This window comes from Pithys albifrons, chromosome 15 (assembly GCF_047495875.1).
Source record: "Pithys albifrons albifrons isolate INPA30051 chromosome 15, PitAlb_v1, whole genome shotgun sequence".
In the NCBI taxonomy this organism is placed as follows: Eukaryota; Metazoa; Chordata; class Aves; order Passeriformes; family Thamnophilidae; genus Pithys; species Pithys albifrons.
In genome coordinates this window covers 12,418,536-12,439,320 of record NC_092472.1, presented here as the reverse complement: position 1 = coordinate 12,439,320, position 20,785 = coordinate 12,418,536, and the positions used below count along the sequence as shown (strand labels likewise).

The 20,785-nt window shown below is 39.2% G+C and overlaps 1 protein-coding gene across 2 annotated transcripts in view; it reads right to left on the bottom strand.

The window, feature by feature from the left end:
* The window catches only part of CLINT1 (clathrin interactor 1), a 48,660-nt gene that overhangs the window by 17,239 nt on the left and 10,636 nt on the right, over positions 1-20,785 (bottom strand). The window contains exons 1-5 of one of the 2 annotated variants that reach the window (XM_071569963.1): positions 14,305-14,737; positions 4,607-4,711; positions 3,906-4,002; positions 2,274-2,382; positions 1,228-1,392 (exon numbers count right to left, since the gene is read on the bottom strand). In XM_071569963.1, coding sequence (XP_071426064.1) covers positions 1,228-1,392; positions 2,274-2,382; positions 3,906-4,002; positions 4,607-4,698 — 463 coding nt within the window. In that variant the 5' untranslated portion in view covers positions 4,699-4,711; positions 14,305-14,737. Of the gene's footprint in view, positions 1-1,227; positions 1,393-2,273; positions 2,383-3,905; positions 4,003-4,606; positions 4,712-14,304; positions 14,738-20,785 lie in introns of those variants that run through there. The other variant, XM_071569962.1, reaches the window with a different exon arrangement.

Here is a 20,785-nt window from a genome sequence, read left to right as displayed (position 1 = left end):
TACAAGGGCAGATCACAACTCTGTACAGAGCAAGTCAAAAGACAAGCTCAGTGACAGAACAGAGGGACACGCACTCAATGTACAAATACAGTGACTCATAAGTGTTTCCTAAAGAGAGGATCACCAGAATTCCAAGCAGGCAGCAAAAGCCTAAAGGAATACAATAAAACAAGATACATCCTGCTACATAGATAAATATTTTCAACTACTTTGCACATGACAAAAAGGGAGAACAGAGAAATAACCTGTCAAAAACAGTAGGGAGCAAACCTAAGTTTAAGGCTCACAGTGAGGAAGAGTTAAAAACACCCCACACAGACAGCACCAGAGAGGGGCAGGTGAAATTTTAAGTCCTGCAGTTACTGCTCAGCTCTTACTCCAAACCCTGCTCAAAGAACTCACCAATTCTTGCAACCCATAGCCTTGTGGCACTGGGACTTTGGTACTCATCCTTCAATAAAAGCAGCCAAGGATTTACTTAGCCAAAGAAAACACAGACTGACAGCTGGATCATGGATGGCACACTGGGATCCATCAGATGTAAGAGCCAGATCAAGCTCAGATCCCTGTTACACACCATGGCAAGGACTGGGAAGCAAGGAGAAAGCAAAGTACTTGGTACCTAAAGTGAGATCTGACAGACTCCAAAACCCATGCAGAAAACACACAGATATTTTCCAGGTGTTACTTGGAAAACAAAAATGTCTAATGGCATCTGCCTACCTACACTGAGCACCCCAAACAGGATCACTACTGAAAAAGCCCTAACCCAAATTAACCAGTGGTTCTAAAGGAGGCTGGCAGGAGAAGGCAAAGCAAGTCTTGTCCCACAAAGCATCATCACTTTTTTTTTCCTAATTAAAACACTGACTAAGAAACCCTAACTTACAAGGGCATTTCTTTATCTACTTCTGCTACAGTAGCATTCATTGCACAAGGAGGTTCTGCCTATGGATAAAAACAAGACAGATAAGTTTGGGTCAAGCTGATGCATTAATGTTATTTGTATACATTTCTACGTAGTTATTGTCAAAAAAGACTAACAAGTCTTTAAGTAATTCATTTACATTTGTATAGGGGAAAATATGCAAGATTTCCTTTATAACAGCCACACTGACAGCTAAAGAAATATAAAGAATCAAAAGGAGTATATTAGAAATTGCTTTACTTATTCAGGGGATCTAAGCCAAGTTAAAAGTGGGAATTGGGAGGTAGTCCAGTACTCACTGTATCTGAACCCTCCAACACTCTCCGAGGAAACCCCAATGTATTTGTCTTTGTTCTTCTTTGCTTTCTTCCTCTCTTCCCGAAGCCGATCATCATCTTGAGCAAATTCAACCATTTCTTTTACCTTCTGGCGGATGTTTATCCCTTGGTCTTTGCCATTCTCATCTGTACAGGTAACGCAGGACAGAGATGATGGATGGAAGATGGGGGCAAAAAGGAAAAGATGAGTAAGAGGCAGCAATACAGAACATCAAAATGGTAAGAAAATTTGGATTGTGAACAGAGCAATCAAAGATTTCACAGCTACTGAGGTCCACTGCATCTGTTTAAAGGGGACCTTAACACCAATTTTCATCCTTAGATAAATGAGTTTTCACTGAACAGCATACTTAGAAACATCTAACTGCTGCTGAAACACTGGAAAGATTAATAAAGACTGAGACAGAACTTATATTCTCCACTTGAGCAATTTTAACCCTTCAAAACATCCCCCTTTTCCCCTCAGTCTTTTTAGAACAGTTTTTGCAAGTTTCATTGTAAGAACTCAGTCTCACTGTAAAACTGTTTTTTTGAAAAATTGCTTTCAGTTGGGAAGTAGTATAAGCTAAATGTGCTCCTTTTCAGCCTTTTTCACATTCAAAACACACACTGGCCTTGCTGCCTTTGCACTGTAAATATTATTTGGTGGGAGGAAAAAAACCCCAGCTTCAAACAGATGTGTGTGTTTTGGAGCTCTAACCTTTTCTTCCCATATGATTAAAGCTATTCCTTTACGGACACCACAGGGGACCAGTCTCTAGTGCATATTTTAATATAAACCCGAACACTCATGTTGTGTTGGTTCTGTTGTTATTAGCCAGTCTTTTCTGCAAGTTCTTGTCTTCACTAATTAATACTCTAGGGCCCCACGTCTTGGATTCTGCACTCTTCACACAACTGGCAACAGTCACATTTTAATTAGACTGGGGAAGCTTCTAAGCTGGTGCAGGTGACTGACAACTCCAACTACTGTTTTAATTTGCTTATAAGATTTTTCTATTGCTCACCTACAAAGTGGTAATTTTCCAGGGATCGCAAATCATAAATGTGTTCTCTGGCACTTGTAACAACACGCTCTGATCCATTCCTTATGAGGTAAGCTAGGAGCAGCAAAGACTATAAAAATACAAAGCACCTTATGATTGCATGAACAAAAGCTCTATCTTTTTTTTTTTAATAGGCAATAGAAAACCAAATCTACTCCCCTCCCCAAATTAGTAAGTAATAAGACTTTCCCTTTTTAAATAAATGCTTATTATACAGTTTACACAGAAAAAAACATGTTTTCCTCACATGAACCTTTGCTCTTTAGACTATCAAAACTCTATTTGTAAAACTCTAACTCATTCCTACTAAATCACAAGTTGTTACCTTTATCAGCTACTGCTTATTTTAAGAGAAAGCAGTGGCAATTTAAAAGAAAAAGTTAACTCTGCAAAACAAAGCATTTTCTTTTGCCTCTTTTGTTCAGTTTTCCAATGTTTTTTACTGAAAAGTAACTCCTACAGGAATTTTAGAATCATTCTGCAGGATTCAATGGATATACAAAACCGCATTTCAGGACAAGTGACAAAAGAAATTAAGTTTAAATAATACCTTAATTTCCAATCTTTATGTTGAGGATTTCTGTCTAGAAAAAGAAAAATTGTACCTTCTCTGAAGTATTGCCTTTATCAGCTAAAACTATCATTATATTTCATCCAATCCAAACCTGATAAGCAATTCCAAGAATTTATAACATTAAGTAGCTATGTGTGATAGCATTAAATATTAATTTCTATTGCACTTCAGGGAAAATAATTACTATGACTACAAAACATCAAGCACCTGTGAAAAGCACAAACCATGTTTTAGAATTAATTGTGTCTTGCCACAATCCTGGCATCAAGAAAAACAGAATATAAGCTACTCTATTACATCAACTCTAAAAAATGAGGTTATATTTGCATAATTCAGGGTACACTGAACACCACTTTATGTGCATCATGATACAATCTCAAGCAAAAAGTTTCTGTACCACGTTAATTCGTCAAAGACAAGAAAAATGCAAATGACTCAGGTTTTTTATGTTCTAATTGTGTTTTGGAAAAGTGTTTATATAAGACTTGCAAGAAAATTTGGTCCACTCAAAGTTAAACTGCCATTTTTAAAGAATTACAAATTGTCAGAAAATTAAGATTAGTTTGCATTTTATTTCAGGTAGTCTTGAATTCCTTCAAAAATGTTTTCCTGATAGCTCAGTATCTTATCTCCTTCTCATGAAGCTCTGTTAACAAAGTCCTTTGGGTAGATTCCAACTGTGAATGCTACTCTCCAACACTTGAATATCAGCAAAATCACAGAATCGACTGGGTTGGAAAAGACCTCTGAGACCATCAAGTCCAACCCAAATGTAATTGCTCTATTATGTTCATTAAGTAGCATCTTAAACACGTTTCTAAAAGCAGAGATTTTGTGGTTTTTTTCATATACAGCATTTGAAAGACACCTTTGACTTTACTAACAGAATTATAAAACATACTTAGGAAACAAATTACAGGTTACTTGTGGAGAAAGTGCTGTGGGAGCATCTAAACAAGACGGGACATCAGAAAAGGTACGAGCGCCCAGCAGTGCCCTTGGCAGCCCAACATACACACCTTATAAACCCTCCTCCAGTTCTTTTTATTGTCCTTCAGCATTCGAGTCCAGAGCATGTTCATGAGTTCTGGGAACTGTTCATACATAAACGTAGCCCTGAGGAACGAAACAAGAGGAGTAAGTGTTGCTCTCCGTGGTTCGGTGCTGGACTCGGTGCTGGCAGCAGATGGCAGCGCGATCCCAGCCCAGGCACACCCGGGAAAAGCCGTCCCCGGTTTACTTATTTACATTCCAGGACTACAAAAGAAAGTGTAATTCTAAAAACCTGAGGCAGTAAAATAACCTTCACTGATTTGTAGTGAAAATAATTTTGAATATGAATACCCCAATAACCACTGCAACCAGTCAAGCTAATTTTAACAGACAAAAAAGCTCAGGGAAGAATTTGACATGTTTTTGCTCTGGAAGAGTCAGAAGAAAGCACTTTGAAAACAAATACTCCAAAAAAGTCAGACAAATTGAGAGAATTTTGAAGCCGCATAAATGAAAATCAAGAACTTAAAAAATACTTGGGCTTAATTTTTTGTTTGACAGTTTCCAACACATTCTAAGATTAGGCATTAAAAAAATAAGACTTATTTACAGCAACTTCTCAGCATAATCAGTCTGCATACAGCAGAGTTGATTTAGCAGCAAATTTCACATTCTTATATAAAATGCACCTTTCTTTTCTTCATCACTGAGTCAAATTATCACTTACTTGGCAATCTCTCCCATGAGTTGCCCCGAAGGTCCCCATGGATCATCATTGGTTGCTTCTCGAACCTTAGACTCTATTTCTGAATAATTCATAACCACGTTGGTGCTGCAAAGGAAAAAAATCCACACACATGAAGATTAGCATCAAAACTGAGAAACACATGAAAACTTAATAATGACACTCGTATGTCTCTCACTTAATGAGATACCTCTAACAGAGTGGGAAAGAAAACAGCTTTAGTGCACGAGTTACCCCGAGGACACCACACAGCACATTTAAGTTGTCTTTGGGAAGGTTTTACTTTTCTATTTGTCTTCAAGAACACAGGTGAGAAACTCAGGATTACATTACAGCTGGATTCAGTCCAGCAAAAATGGCTTTTGGTCAGATTAAAATCCAACCCAAACCACTGGAGCCAAAGCTGGTAAGTTCTGCAGCTAGACACGGTTTGCTTACAGGTTTGTAACAGTGCACAGTTATTTGCAACAGGATTTGTAACTCAATGAGAAGAAGATTTTTTTATCTTTTGGAATGAGTGCTACAAGGGAAACTCAAGAATATCAGTACCAAGCAGGTGTAGGTGAAAAATGTACCAAAAAACCCCACCATCACACAGAAGACTGAAGTAAGCCAGATGAGATTCATTAGAAAGCTTCAATTTATTTAATTAAGGCAAAACAGAAAAAGAAAAGCTGCAGAGCACTCAATTACCATTACCAGCAATGTCTGTAAGGAGCTCAGGCTGCCTCTACAAGAGGTCACAGAAAAGCCTCACTTGGAAAAAAGGAAGCAATTTTTCCATACTATTTATATTAAAATAGTAAATATGTTTGTTTTTTTTAATTAATCTCTCAAACAGGTAACCTGTAAGCCCAGAAACATCCTTTGTGCCCCTAAAAGCATCGAGATACATTTGATAACACGTTCCTTACATTTGAAGTGAGTGAACAGGCCCCAGGCCTCATTCATCCAGAGAATGTTTAAAACCAGCTCTCCAGTTCTGGAGAAAGAGTCCACAACAGGAATGAAATCAGCAGTGAGAGGAGACCTGCTGGGCTCTGCTCTCCCCGCATACTTGGAATGTATCTGAAGTAACGTGTTTATACTCATCTTGCCACAAGTTTGACAGTTTACTTAAAAGTACATCATACAATGGCTTCAAAAGCTAAAAAAAAAAACCTTGTAAGATGATGACTTTCAACATAAACCACTCCACAAAGTCAAATTAATTTTACTGTGGGGAAGTTCTAATGATTTATAATGCAATGTGGAGAAGGCATTTGCTGCTTAAAAACCTCTTCCTAACCTGAAAGATCTAAAAGGAGAAAAAACTCCCAAGATGCTCAATAGTCATCCCTCTGTACATGTAGAAGTTGGCACAAAGCAGCATTTAAGCAATTCCTGTTCAATTTTATTTGGCATAAGGATAGCAAAGATCTTGGAACTGGGAGTTATAAACAGCAGAAACAAGAATGAGATCCCCTTAAGTCTGAAAGGAGACACAGAAGGTAATTGTTAAAGCAGAATAAAATTCCTGGAGTTAATCTTCAATTCTCAGCATGAGAATTCCTGCTGTCAGATCCTGATGTATGATTTTATTCAACTTGGTGTCTAAAGAGAGTGTAAGCTACATGACTGAATAAATAATCAGCAAGCTAACAGAGCCCATCTATATTAGAAAAAGCATGTAGGAACACAGCAGCAGTTTGGAACAACAGCAATTAAGGTTTTACAAATTCATTTATGCTAAACACACCTCAAGCTTCTGTTTCTGGTATTTTCCTCACCATACATAAAAATGTGAACTAATACCATCTTTATTTCCCATATGCATGGAAAAAAACACAACTCCACAGCTACAGGCTTCAGGATTTGCAGCTTCCAGCACACTGGCTCCCTTGTCCAAAGCAAGGAAAGACAGGGAGCTGAATGGAAAGGTCCTGCTTGTTTTTATAACCCCTCCTTAAGCGTTTGTTCCAGAGACTTGGTGGAGATTTGGGAGGGGGAAGCATAAAATGAAGCATTTCCTTAATTTCTTAGAGCAAAGAATTTAAGGACAGAAAATGCATGAAAAGATGCAAACTTACTGAAAAAAAAAAATGGCAGCACCAGGTATGGAAGAGCTCAGAGCACATGGGCAAAGCAGGAGTGGGGTTGGAAGGGGAAAACGGAAGGAAAACAAGGGAAATTAAGTCACCAAAGAAAGAAGGGGCAGTTAAGCCTCTAAGTACAGAAACAAGCTGTTTCTAAACTCCTCCTGCAGAACAGTTATTGTTCTCAGAAACGAGGAGAAAGCTCTTTTATAAATGCCAAAACGTTCCAAACCAAAGCATCCTTAAGCCACATGTAATTCAGCAACAAATGTAAACTTCAAGGGAAAAAAAAGCAACACCACTGTTGTATAGTTTGGCACCGTTCCAGGTCACTTAAAAATAACCATTTCTAAAAAGGTGGAAATACAGTTTTATTCTTCCTTTCCCATGTTTTCTATGGCCCTCATTCCATGCCCTACCCATGATTCCTGTGACCTTTGCAACAAAAAAATAATTTACGTCCAGATGTGAAGGGAAAAAGTGACTAGCTTGATTGCCAAGACTTCCTGTGATTGATATAAATTTAATATCCGAGGACACTTTCCGACACCAGGGGGGGCTCTCTGATTAGTTTGTACTGGGCAGCTTCCAGGGAATCGTGCTGGATCGCAGGGACACGGCCTGCTCTGCAAACAAACCCGCTACAACAGTCAAGGCTGACAGAAAGAAACTTCATAGTCAGTGTTTAAAACACTCTGTTATCTGCCAGACCACGTCTGGATTCACCTCCAAATCGTTGGCTGAAATCCTGCACGACAAATCTCACAAGAACATTTTCAGGAACTTTTGACATGGACAAAGACATGGAACTGAAAATTTTATTTGAAAGGCATAGCAATAAAGGAGCTGACAAACATCACAAACCGTTGCATTTGTCTGCATCTTACATTTCTTTTAAGTCTATTAAATCAGACCAGTGTCAATTTACTCTTTATTGTACCCCTTACAAATTATTTTATTTCAGAATAATTTCTTTTTTTTCTTTTCTTTTTTTTTAAAAAAAATTCCAACAAAAACCAAACCCCAAACCTGTTGGGGAACACCAAGAGAGGGCACTGTCACATCTCTGGCACAGGCAGTGACAAACAGCAAAATGTTAGCATTTAATTTCTTGCAAAAGAAAGCTCAACTTCAAATGTTTTCATCTACAATTTATAGCAACATTAAATAGGTAGCTCAGGTCTGAAACTAAATTTTCTCTATGTGAATAAACAGACACTGCTAATGCAGAGTCAGTGGGTAATAGTTGCAAATATCTGATCATCTCCAACCACGTCAGACAATAAGACACTTCCTCTTAGAAAAAAATTTTACATGTATTTTTATAAACTATATTTTAATATATTTTGAAAATTAATAGATGTATTATCTACCCCCAAAATACTACTTTGTCCACAACTTTGTCTGCATTTTTCAAAGAGTTCAGATAATTGCCAAGAGTTCAAATTTTGTTCTAAGCTACATTTTGAGATTTGTGCATTTGAGAAAAAGGTGTCACCTGGATCCAGGTGTCATATCCTGCAGAGTGTTATAAAACCCCAGAAAATTGAGCAACACAGAGAAAAGAGGGATGTGAGGGGTGAGAGCAGTACTGCCCACACCTCAAGTGTATTGTTTGAGGTAAGAAGTTCAGCTGATGCCAGGGAGAGCAAGAGGGAACAAGAGTTCTGTACCTCCCTATATAAAATTCGGAGCAGAGAAGCCACCAATGTCCAGCCAAAAAATTATCAAGTACCTGCCACTTCAACCTTTAGAGTTTCAGTCTAAAAGTACTTGCACTTTCAGGCATAAGAGGATAAAAATCCTACAGGTTTGAGATTTTCCTCAGCATTACTCTTTAAAACACAGAAATGAAAGGCAGCTTGTGATGTCCTGCATGAAAATAAAACATCACACACTGCAGGGTCACTTCACAGGTGACACACAAACCCAGCAGATTTTAAGAGAAGTTCTGTCTTCCTCCTCCCAATCAGCAGAGGGTGAGTATAATCCACAGAGTGGACATAATTACACACAAACACTATTAAAGTGATAAAAATATCGGCAGAAAAGTTCTGTTTGTGTTTGATTTCAACACACTCCAGTCCAAGGCTCAGAGATGCACCTGGTGACTCTGCTCAGGCTTCTCATCTCACACAGTAACACACGAGTCAAGCTTCTAATGATCAGAAGGACAATATTAGTGAGCAGGAAGTATCCTCTGCTCTCAGTAACAGCAGCATTTCTTCAGTGTTTTTTCTATTAAAAAGTCACAAAAAAGCACTGAAAAAGAACACTTGTCCCTTCTAGACTAAGAAATTATTTTTAAACACATTTCCATGCCAGCAAAGTCACTGTGTTAGAAACCATTAATTTAATAAAAAATTAAATAAGCACAACATCTTGAATTGAAATGTTTGTTTCAGAGTGAAGATTTCTCACTGTTCAGGACCACAAGGAGTCCTCTACAGATTCACATCCTCCAACTGAACTCAGCTCAGTTATCTGTGAGCAGATTACAATCACTTACACACAACTATAACTGTTCTGCTTCTAGTAATGGTTTCCAACTGGTAACATCACAATCAGTTTTGTTGTGCCTGAACTAATTACCCACATCAATCACTGCTGGTTCCACATTGAAACAAACTCTCACTCTAAATCTCTCTATATCATAACCCTTGAACCAGAAACTCCTTGGGAACACAGATGGGGAGATGCCAGGCTCTGAACACAGCAGCAGGAATGGCAGAGTATTCTCTCAGATAACCTCTGCTCTAAAATTAACCAAAACTTGAAGGTTAACCTTCAAACAGCAATGATTTACATACAGTGCCAGCAAATCTGAAGGAAAAGATGCAACCATTTTCATCTTAGTTCAAGTGATTTAACACTGGGCTTAGAACCCTGGAGGCAGCACTAGAATGTGTGAACAGGCTCAGTGCCCATGGTCTTCCCCAAAGAACATCCTATAGTTGGATATTTCCACTTCATGCTCCCCAGCATCTCCTCTGTCTTCCAGATTTCTAACATGGTCAGTATGTTCTGTTCTCTCATCATCCTGACAGTACATTCAACTACGAAATCTCAAGTATGACATCACAACCCATAAAGGAAGCTCAGAGTTCATGGCCAGATTTTGGGAGCAACTCTTTTCAAGGTACTATTCCTTAGAAAAGCATTCATTGGGAAAGGAATAAAGTGTTACATCTCAAAGTTTCAGATCTACAAACATCACACACTCAGCAATTTGCATGAATGCTCAGGCTCTTAAACACACAGAAACCTTTCAACAGCAAGTGTATGGAAAACCTGCACTAGAGAAAACAGTGCCATGAGAAAAGAAGATATTTATACATTAAAGGCAATGACAGAATAATAAATATCTATCCATCCATCTATTCAGAATGGAACTTACTTGAAAACATATTAGGGAATGAGAAAGCCTAACAGATCTTAGTCAGTGTTTCTGCACAAACTTAGAAGCCTTGAGTGTGCCCTGGGGCAAGAGTCAGAGCACTCCATTAAAGGCACCACCAGGATTAGCGTTGCTCTTGATGTGGGTGGTGTCACCGAGGACACAAGGACATCTCTGGACATCAGACCCACAGAAGATTTGTGAAATGACACATCTAATCTCATGAAAACTAAAATAACCAGCAGCCACAGACAGGGCACGTTACAGCAGTTTCTTTATAGTGATGATAAAGGTATTGGATTGGACAGGGTGAGCCTAATTAGAAACACTTCTCAAAGCTGTGGGAAGGTGCCCACTGTGCTGAGGGACTGAGCAGCAGGAACAGGGAACCCGGTTACACACTTAAATTTTTTTCAATGTGTATTTCAAACCAATTACAATATCATGTATACACGGGACTTCTGTGTGCACAATATTATGCCTTTAACTATTACTCCAAGGACACCAATGGATTATGCACCTTCTGTTTTCTGTTTTAATTTTACAACTGGGAACACTAAAATACTAAAAGCTGAGATGAGAAACTTTGTACATTTTACCACCATTAACAGTTTCCAACAAGGCACCATTCTGCAAATATCTGTTTAAGTACCGAGTGCAGAAGAAATAAAAATTCAAGCTTTACTCACATGTATTTGTCAAACATACAGCATGAACATCAATGCTATTCAAACAAACAGCAACACTAAAGAAGTTCTGGATTCTTTGTTAAAGGAAGAAATTTGTTAGAGCAGAAAGGGTCTGGATGAGCAGAGGACAAGAGAAGCTCTGTTAGTGCACAGCACTATGAAGCCTGGCACCAAAGTCTCACAAGAAACAGATATTTAAACCATTTGTTATTTAAAATGCCAAACCAGACACAACATGATTTTATCTTTTCAATAAGGTGTTTAACATTATCCTTTCAATAGGCAGTTCTCACACACTAATACTTTAATCTCATTCCTTCTGTAATTTTGTTAGCAGCTTCCTTATTTTCAGAAAGTCTTCATGTTTCCTGTGCCTTTCATAAGAGAATAAAAGCAAAGCACACTTTAAATTTGGTTCATGACAAAACAAACATTACAGACCCCAAATAAAATCTCATCATTTCACTTGGTGACACAGCAAAGGCTGTTACAGGAACAGCCTTTGGAGCCCACGTGGACAAGCCCAGTCAGAACACACTTGCACAGCTCTATGCCAGTTCTTGGCTACTTCTTGGATTTAAAAGTTAAGGATTGAATTATCCAACCCAAAAGGATCATAAATGGCATTAAATAGTTCAGAAAACATTGTTACAGCACAGGGAAAGTTTGCTTGAACTGAATAAAGAACACATGCAAGTGGTTCATTTATTCACCTCTGCTCTCTCCATCTAAGCATGGAAAGGCACAGAGAGGACAACTGGAGTTCTTTCCCATAGGGATGGTGTGTTACCAACACAGTGGCAGCTCCAGCACAAGCTCTGAGCAAAGGCAGCAGAAACTCACACCTGGAGGCTCCTGCAGGCCAAGGCCTGGCTTTGCTTTCCAGCAGCTCATTTTTCCCAACAGTTTGGCTGCTGGACCCTCTGGGCTGAACAGTCCGCACTCAGCCATGGGGACAACACAGGGACCCTCCAGCTATTGCTCATCTGATCCATGGTGTATGTCTTAGAACATCATCCAAACACAACAGCAGTAAGTTGTTCTCACATTTCCCAAAAATCAGTACAGGGGCTGACAAGTGAAGGCAAGAAACACAATGCATAATGTAGCTTTACTTCTAGACATGTAACATTGGACCTGTATTTGCTTTTTAAAAAAAAAAAGAATAAATGAATGAATGCACTATAAAATGAGCCAAGCAAACATTCAACATCTGGAGAAGAGATAAGGCAGACCCTGGCAATATTTTCACAATACAGTTATCTAGAAGACCTCCACCCACAGACACACATGCATTTAAGATGAATCCCTTGGAGAGAACACACCATCTCATCCTCACCATTCCACTCCTGTGAGTCATGCTTCTAAACTATTTTTAGTATCTAGATTAAAAGGTTCCTGTGAAGGAATGGCAACAGAGGGAAAGCTTTCTGAGAATGCAAAAAAGTTGCTTTAATATTAAAAGGTCCATTTTTAAACTGTGTGCAGAAGTTTTTTTCAACTACTGAGAGCACACAGCAAATAGAAAGCTCCACAACTTGTTTGAGTGCAGGACACCTCTCCCCCACTCCAGGTGTGGGAATCTTGGCATCTGTTAAGTTGTTAATTAGTTTCCAGAAACACTTTTGCCAATTAAAAAAATCATTTAATACTTATCCATCTGGGCATGAAATACTTACAACTGAGCTTTGAATTGGTGAGCTCAGAAAGAACCGACCCTGATCTGCACAGCCCCTCAAACCACCAGGGGCCAGGACTCGGTGTGAGCAGCACCTCAGAACCGGGGCAGCATCTATGAACTTCAGGTATTTCTGTGAGAATCCCTTCCCTCAGGCCCTGGTCACTGCTCCAAACTTGTGTTTCAAGAAATTGAAAGGATTTAAGAAAGTCAAAGAGAAAGATGCATTTCAGTGCCAGATTTCACTGCCCCGTGAGTGTGTCACTTACCTGAGAAAGCTCAACATGTTCACGGGTTCACAGACAGAGGACAGAAAGACAAGACATCATTTATCCAACTGTTATCCCAAACAATATAATGGATGCTCAGGATTCTATGCACCTAAGGCTGCTAATAATTATTCAGAGAAAAAAGACATTAATTGCCTTCAAAACAAAGATGATTCTGTTCCTGCCCGCAGTGAACTCAAATAGTCTCAACCAGCATCTCTCTCCTTACTGAGTGAAGGCAAACCAACTAAAAAACATGTGACAAACTTAATGCATTTTCATTTTGCTGCTGTCAGTAACGTCACTTTGTTGTAAAACACGCAGCTCAGATGTAAGAGCCTCACAGATGAAACATATGGATACCAAACACGAAGCCAGCAGTCCACATTCAACGAAGAAACAGATGGGGACCCATCTGCCCAATGCCTGGTGAGACACCTCAGGTTACAGAGAGGGAACTGCACAACATTTGAGTTACTTGACGGTTTGAAGTTATTTATTTTTCAGCCACTCCTCAGCACCTTTACAACTCAGACACCAGTCCATTTAGCCCATGAATACCAGGTATTATAACAGACCTTCTATGCAGTTGGGCTCTTCCTGACCAACAATACCATCTTCATTATGCACAGTAGGATCTGAAATACATTTTCAGCTTTTCAAGTTCAGTTTCATAATTTATGTGGCAGATGTGCAAGGCAAACTGCACAGAAAGAGATAAGCCAAGAAAAACATCCTGATGGCCACAAATGAATTACAACTTGTGGGAGGAAGGAACTATAAAGCTATTTCCTGTGCCTTACAACTCCTCATCACAAAAGACTACCAAGTAAACAAGATAACCCAAAATCCACCACACACACTTTCAAAAACAATAGTGACTTTAAGAACTAAACTGCAGCCTGTTAGAGAACTCAGAACATCTCTCACCTACAGAAACCACCACTGCCCCTTACTGAAGTCTTCCCTTTCAAAAGTCTCCCCTGTCAAAAGTAACCCAATTGCAGCATCCTTTATTCTAAATGGTTTTGTAATTGCTTTCTACAGCTGAATTATTTTTTGCAGATGTTGGGAACATGAAGCATGGGAACATGGCAGTTTTAAAGCACATTTTTTCGAGGAACAAGCAGTTCCTCCCTCACCTGATTTAAGACCCATTTCAACTCTCCTACTGCAGATTCCCCACAGTATGTCAATGTTAATATTTTTATATTCTTATATAAACAAAATTATACCAACAGATACAGGGCTGTTTTATATATGTTAATATGTGGGAGTAAGTAACTTCTCAAACTCACCAAGGATTTTGCCATGTTAACCCTACTGATTGTAGTTTTGTACCACTCTATATAATGCATATCTTCGTCTAAAGCCCAAATCAATTTATTTATTTTCCTGTTTCTTTCATGGTAAGTTTTCACTCCAAACACCCACCCTCACCTTCTTGTTAACATCCTCCAATCTTCACCAATTAGCCCATCTTCCCTTCAAACACAGTTTCAGTTTTAAAGGCTTAGAAACTCGTCATTTCATCATACTTAGTTGAAAAACATTCCTTAAAAGGTGACTTACCAAAACAAATGTTACACTCCAGCAGGAAGAATGAATCCAAATAATTCCTTTTCACTTCCATAGTAAGAACGTCACAATGGTATTTCTGTTGTTTTTCAGTAATAGTTTTAGGTCATATTTCTAGTCAAATTTTAGTTGAAATTAGAGGATAATGACACTTAAACCATTCTTGTGCCAAATCAGATTAAATTTAAGCATAAACCCCGAATTACACAAACAAGTGGCAAGAGTTGCCTTTAAGGCAGCACTTGACATTTTGGAGGGGCAGTTACACTGAAACAGCAACTCCGTTTCTGATTCAGACATAAAGGCAACACTGTTACTGCCCCAGGCAAGTTTTCAGTCTCTGCCTCAGGTGAGTTTGAATTGGAGTCTCTGCTTTGCAACTCCTGTTCCTGTGGATTTAATTGCTTTCAAACTTCAACTCTGTGTTCAAACAATAGCAGTTATACAGTCAAAAAAGAAGTGGAATTACGAAATTTGGGTAACCTTTCATAACTGCAGAACTGAAGAGATTTCCGTGTGTTTGCTGTAATCACATGACTCTATTTACTGTTGCTCAATCCTCAGACTTACTTGGCTTTTCTGCTCCTTACACTTCAGGTTGTTTTCTGTAACAAACAAGCCACAACAATTTAAAAAAAATATATTTCTTTTTAGACTTAAATACATCTCTTCACAGGATTCAGATTGCACTTCATCCTTCAGGAGTCAAAGAGCCACCACTTATTTGCCATCACAGGCCTTGTCTAATTTTTCCATACTTATGATCCAATCAAGTAACATGACTTGTAGTGGAAATAAATGTTTAACCAGTAGGACAAAGAGCAAGTGAAATCTAATTAAAGACGTGCTTCTTATATGAATAAAATACCAGCACAAAATGCCAATCCTAATAAACACTGGCACACAATTATAACATAAAACTAAAATTTAAATACACTATTTTGTATTTCAGGAGACTGGAGCACTCCTCACCACAGCTTGCAGCCTCCAATCCACTGTGTTTCTTTGCCTTTTGTTTCACTCATGTAACTTCAAGAGTAAGTTTCTCTGAAGATAAAAAGCTGGTTTCAGGTGTTCATTATGGGCTGCATAAGCTGCCCTACAAGTAAGATCTAGTGCTGCTTCTTCCTTGGATTCACACAGAATTAAGGGTACAGAAACCTTCAAGAGCTAAAGAGAAGACTCACAAGCACTCCCAGTCACTGAGTTTTCAGGATTAGGGCACGATATCCTAGTGCTGAGAGAGAAGTATTTACAGGAAGAATAAGGTCTTATCCTTCTTTTAAAACAACAAATAAAAGAGGGAGGAGTTTTCAGAGGACAAGGGAGTTGTAGCTACGCTCAACACGAGGCAAAAATAAGCTCCAAAGCTGTGAAACTTAAACCCACATGAGCATCTCAGACTTCCTATTCTTAACCACAAAAAATTTTTCAGTGACCTTGAATGGAGGAGAAAGATAGGGAGGGCAAAAAGAAGAAACAAAAAAAATCATCAACCTCACAGTAAAAAAACTCCAACAGTAGAGATGACACTCCAAGCCCTCCAGAATATTCTGTAGTGACCTCTGTACTTAAGATGTACCTCCTCCTCCCACAACAAACCTCAAGTTTCCAGAGTGTCAGAAGAGCTGGCAATGATGCTTTAGGATGGTCCCAAAAAGGTACCACTCCTTTCACAAGCCTCACCTCTAAGGCTTCTGAAATTCTATGCTCTTTGTAACTTTACTCACTATTTATGCCAAATACGTTCACCAAAAAACTTCATACCAGGGTTTCCAACACCATAAAGAGCTCGTAACAGTTTTATGTTTGTAAGAGTGCACCAACTGGTCAAGGAAAGCTTGTGATGCTATAAATGCTTCAGGTGTATTAGCCAAATAGGACAGAAGATGCACCTGCAGTAAATTGAAGTTTTATATCACTAAAAACACACAAACACACACCATGCTTAACGATCCTTGTAGTTTCAGCTATCCCTTCATTCCAAGCCAAGTACCATTAAAACATTGCCCTAATTCCAAATTTATTACAAATTAAGCACTACTCTAAACACGTGTTTGCTGCTCCACTAGGGAGGGCTAATTAAAGTTTAAACAATGCAGGCACGGAAGCTTTTAACACACAAACTGATCATTCTCTGCTACTATATAATCACTTTGGCACTGAGACATCCCATGCACCCCTGTCCTTTGCAATATCAATCCCCTTCTGTGCTCATTTGGGGAAATAAATCTGAGTACAGATAACTTTGCTAGCCAACAGTGAACACCTGGGAAAACTCTTCTCTGATTTATGGGCAAAGTACAGGCAAGGTTAACAGATTTGTTTGGAGTCCTGCTTAAAGTGCCACCCTTGCTGTCTCCAGCGTGTCCAAGGGCTCCAGTTCACAGAATCACAGACCATTCTGAGTTTGAAGGGACCCACAAGGATCATTGAGCCCAACTCTTAAGTCAATGGCCCACACAGGGGATTGAACCCATGACCTTGGCATTGTTACAACCAAGTTTTAACCAACTGAGCTGATCTCAGAGTTCATACCAGCTCCTCTCCCTGTCCCTTCAGGCTCAAGGCAACCAGAGTCAGACAACAGCAGCCCAACTTCACACAAATCACACAGATAAACACACCTGACTCCTACAACACAAGCTGCTCCCTCTCCCCAACACCCAGACTGCCCTTGAAAGGTTTGCAGCTTCCTCTTACATTTTAACTACACAGCTATGACTCTGTACAGTTTCACATTTCACCTGTGTGGTGGTAGCAAAGTATTAACTAAAAAAGCCCGAGACATGTTTATCATCAAGAGAAGTACAGTCCAAGTACCAGCTGAAGCAACTACCCAAGGAAACCTTCAGCTGTACTTTTAATAACACAGTTTTGAGCCCTGGAAAACATCCTGAGGCAGAAGCTTCACTGCACTTCTCAGAGTAGGAGAAAGGAAGAGCAAACAACAGTTTACACAAAGTTATTAAATTGCAGGTCAACAACCAGTTATTTTTCTTCATTTATTCAAGTGTTGTGCAGAGGAATTGCTAGACAAGATACATTCAGGAGGAACGAGAGACACTTGAGACCACTGTCTTCATCTTGGCTTTTATAAAGGAAACCACATTATCATTTACTATCTTATTTTCTAAACTTACTGGAATTAATGCTACAGTTGCTGTTGTTTGCAAAAAAAAAAAAACAACCCAGCACCTCAACATCAGATTCCAGACCTTTTATTTCCTGAAAATGACCAAGATAAAATCAGAAAATGAATACTGATGTCACTACAGAGCTTCTCTTCTCAAAATTGACTCTTTTCAGTCTGATTGTTTGCAGCAAGTTGAAGCTGAAAGCAAAGGACTTTTCCATTACTCTGTGCAGGGCCACAATACCTGCTACACTCAAGAGCTCCAATGCACCTGCAGCATTTCCTTTCATAACCAATACTGAAATCCAAACCAGAAGATCATTACATATGTCAGACAATTTAAGGAAGATGCCATCTCTTTGTAAGACTCATGGAATAAGTTTGGATACAAGAACTTCACTTCTTTACTGCACTAAACACACCCATAGGAGAACACACACAATTGAAGCCCTTTAAACGTCTGTTTCAGGGTCTCCGAGAGCATCATCACCCTTTTCTTAGGAACCAACGTGTTTGAAAAACCAAGCCCTTCTCTGCATTTCACTTTGCTAACAACTAAGAACAAGAAATTTATATCTTACAAATTAAATTGCAACTCAGACTCTGCAGTCTCACAGCAAGTACTTGGTGGTTCTTTAGCATGAGCAGGGCTTTGCAAGGGGAAACCCGCTCAGTGTCAGTCGCTGACAGCGTCAAAGAGGCCCATTGCATCGTGTAAAGGCAAGTACACAGTGATAATCCTGCAGAATAAGCTGGAAGTGTCCAAGATTTTACAGCTGGAGGCAAAGAATTTGGAGGGATTTTCTGCTCTGCCTTTTGCCAGTGCTCCTTCAGCATCCAGGGGCCCTAAAGGTGCTTTCTGAATTCTTCCTACCAGTTGGTTTTGAACTCAGTTCTGTACTTTTTAACAATTGTTCTTCAAACTTGCTCAGCTGTCTCCTTTTTCCTGTACATGAGAACGACCACCAATTTTAAACTTCAAATGGACATTTCAACTTTCTGAAATGTATTTTTTGTTTGAATTATTTCCTTAACCTTCCTCTTCTTCCTCTTCCCTATCACTGTCTTTGAGAAGTGATAACAGTTTTGTCATGAGCCACCAATAGAGCATTTTGTTACCTCCACATCACTCTTAAGGATTCCATTCTTCAGCGTGTGCTTGAAAATCTCTTTAAAAATTCAATTCCTAATTTTTAGGTAGGGAACTTTTTTGAAAAAAGGCACCAAAAAGATGTTTTTTCTTTGTTTCTGGGCTCACAAAAAGACTTTAACCCACGTACTTAATATCCATTATTCCAAAGTGGCTCTGAAAGCAACACCCTGAACCAGAACCAACACGTGGCTCAGGATCCAGTCAAGGTTTACCATTCCTGTACCTTCCACCAGTGCCTTGCAACCCATCCCTGACCATCCACCCACGTGCAGTTCTCAGTACACGATGCTGATGCCATCTCTGTGTAACCTACGTGGGACACACAAAATCACCCACTGCTATCACATTTCCTGGCCACATCCCCTTTCTGCAAGTCTATCCAAGAATGAAAAGTAGTCACCATAATCCTAAACAGACTAAATCAACTTAACACCTTTTGTCTTTAGAATCACAGAACTGACTGGGTTGGAAAAGCCCTCCGAGATCATCAAGTCCAACCCTTGGTCCAACTCCAGTCCCTTTACCAGATCATGGCACTCAGTGCCACGGCCAATCTCAGTTTAAAAACCTCCAGGAATGGGGAATCCACCCCCTCTCTTAGCAGCCCATTCCAATGCCTGAGCACTCTCTCTGGAAAGAATTTTTTTCTGATATCCAACTTAAATTTCCCCTGGCAGAGCTTGAGCCCGTGCCCCGCTTGTTCTATTGCTGAGTGCCTGGGAGAAGAAACCAACCCCCACCTGGCTACAACATCCTTTCAATTTTCCATGAAGGCAGGAGACAACCTAGAAATCCTCCTGCTGCTGTATTAAGCAGTTGGACAAAGTAACTTTGGTTAATAGTTACTGGCAGTGTCCTTCCACAGCTATTCACACTGGAGTATCCCAAAATGGGCACGAGTAGCAAGAACACACCATTCAGAATAACTGTTACAACAGCAACATTATATTAAAGTTATTTCATTAAACTTTTTAGGTTGGTATATCACATTAAATGAAAAGCACAGCTTGGCAAAGTAAAACCCCTCAGGTTCACAAACATGCATTTTGACTCAAAGCAAGTGCTCTGTTGTGAAACAAGTCTGGCAAATTACATACAAATTAACTTTCCAAATGCCAAACCACGTTTATTTGTGGAGGATAATGTTGTTTCCTCTCCTTTCATAGGTATCATTTGTAAAACTGGTTCCTCCAGGAGCTCAAGTGACTCTCGTGTCCTAAAAAGGTAACAAGAGCCGTTTCATTTGCCTCGGAGTCCCAGTTTCCAGTTCCTGTCCACACACAGATGGTAATTTCAAATGACACTCTGTGACAAACCCACCTCACTGTGGTTCAATACAGGCACTGCTTATTTATTTACTCACTAATGGTGAGATTACTGGATTTTTCCAAGCAGCTACAGGAGTTACAGTTACCGTGTAATTAACAAAAACACAGTACTGGCAGTTTAAAGCTGAGAGACTCCACTTGCCAATTAGCTTGAAAACTTAATGTTAATTGACTCCTATCTCAAAAAATGCAATCATCTGTTTGGTAGCAAGGAGAGATGAGCCACTCTGATAGAAGTTAACTCATTTAGACAAATATCTTTGAACAGAGGTGTTTTCCCCCCACCTCTCTTCGCATGATCATACAGAGAAACAGCTTAAATAATTAAACAATTGTCAAAACAACAAATAATTAAAAGTGACAATTACCATTAAGGTATCAACTCTATTTGCAGATGTAAGTTACCAAGACTCTCATTTATTTTTCAGAAGCTGTATCCACCCACTACAACCCCAATAAAATTATCCAAGATTATCAAAAGCCTATTTCTTCTCTTTACATTCAAAATGGTCTTAGGGAAACCTTGAACACAAAAAACACCCCTTTAGAGAATCTCACAGGGAGGTATTTGTTTAACAAAGTGGTGTGTTAAGAGGAAACACTGAGCAGTCTGTAACCTACATTAGGATGATTCTAAACAGCTTGACAGGATGGGGAGAGCAACCACCAAGAAAAACATTCATTGCTCTGACTCAGAATGGAGTAGAGAAAAAGCTACTCCCTAATTCCCAATAGATCTCATTATTATTAAAACAGATTAAAAAAATGCAGGTCAGTCTCATTAAACAAGTTGAATATACACTAATATTTCTAATTGCATCCCAAATGAACCAGTTAATACATATTAAGCATGAAGTC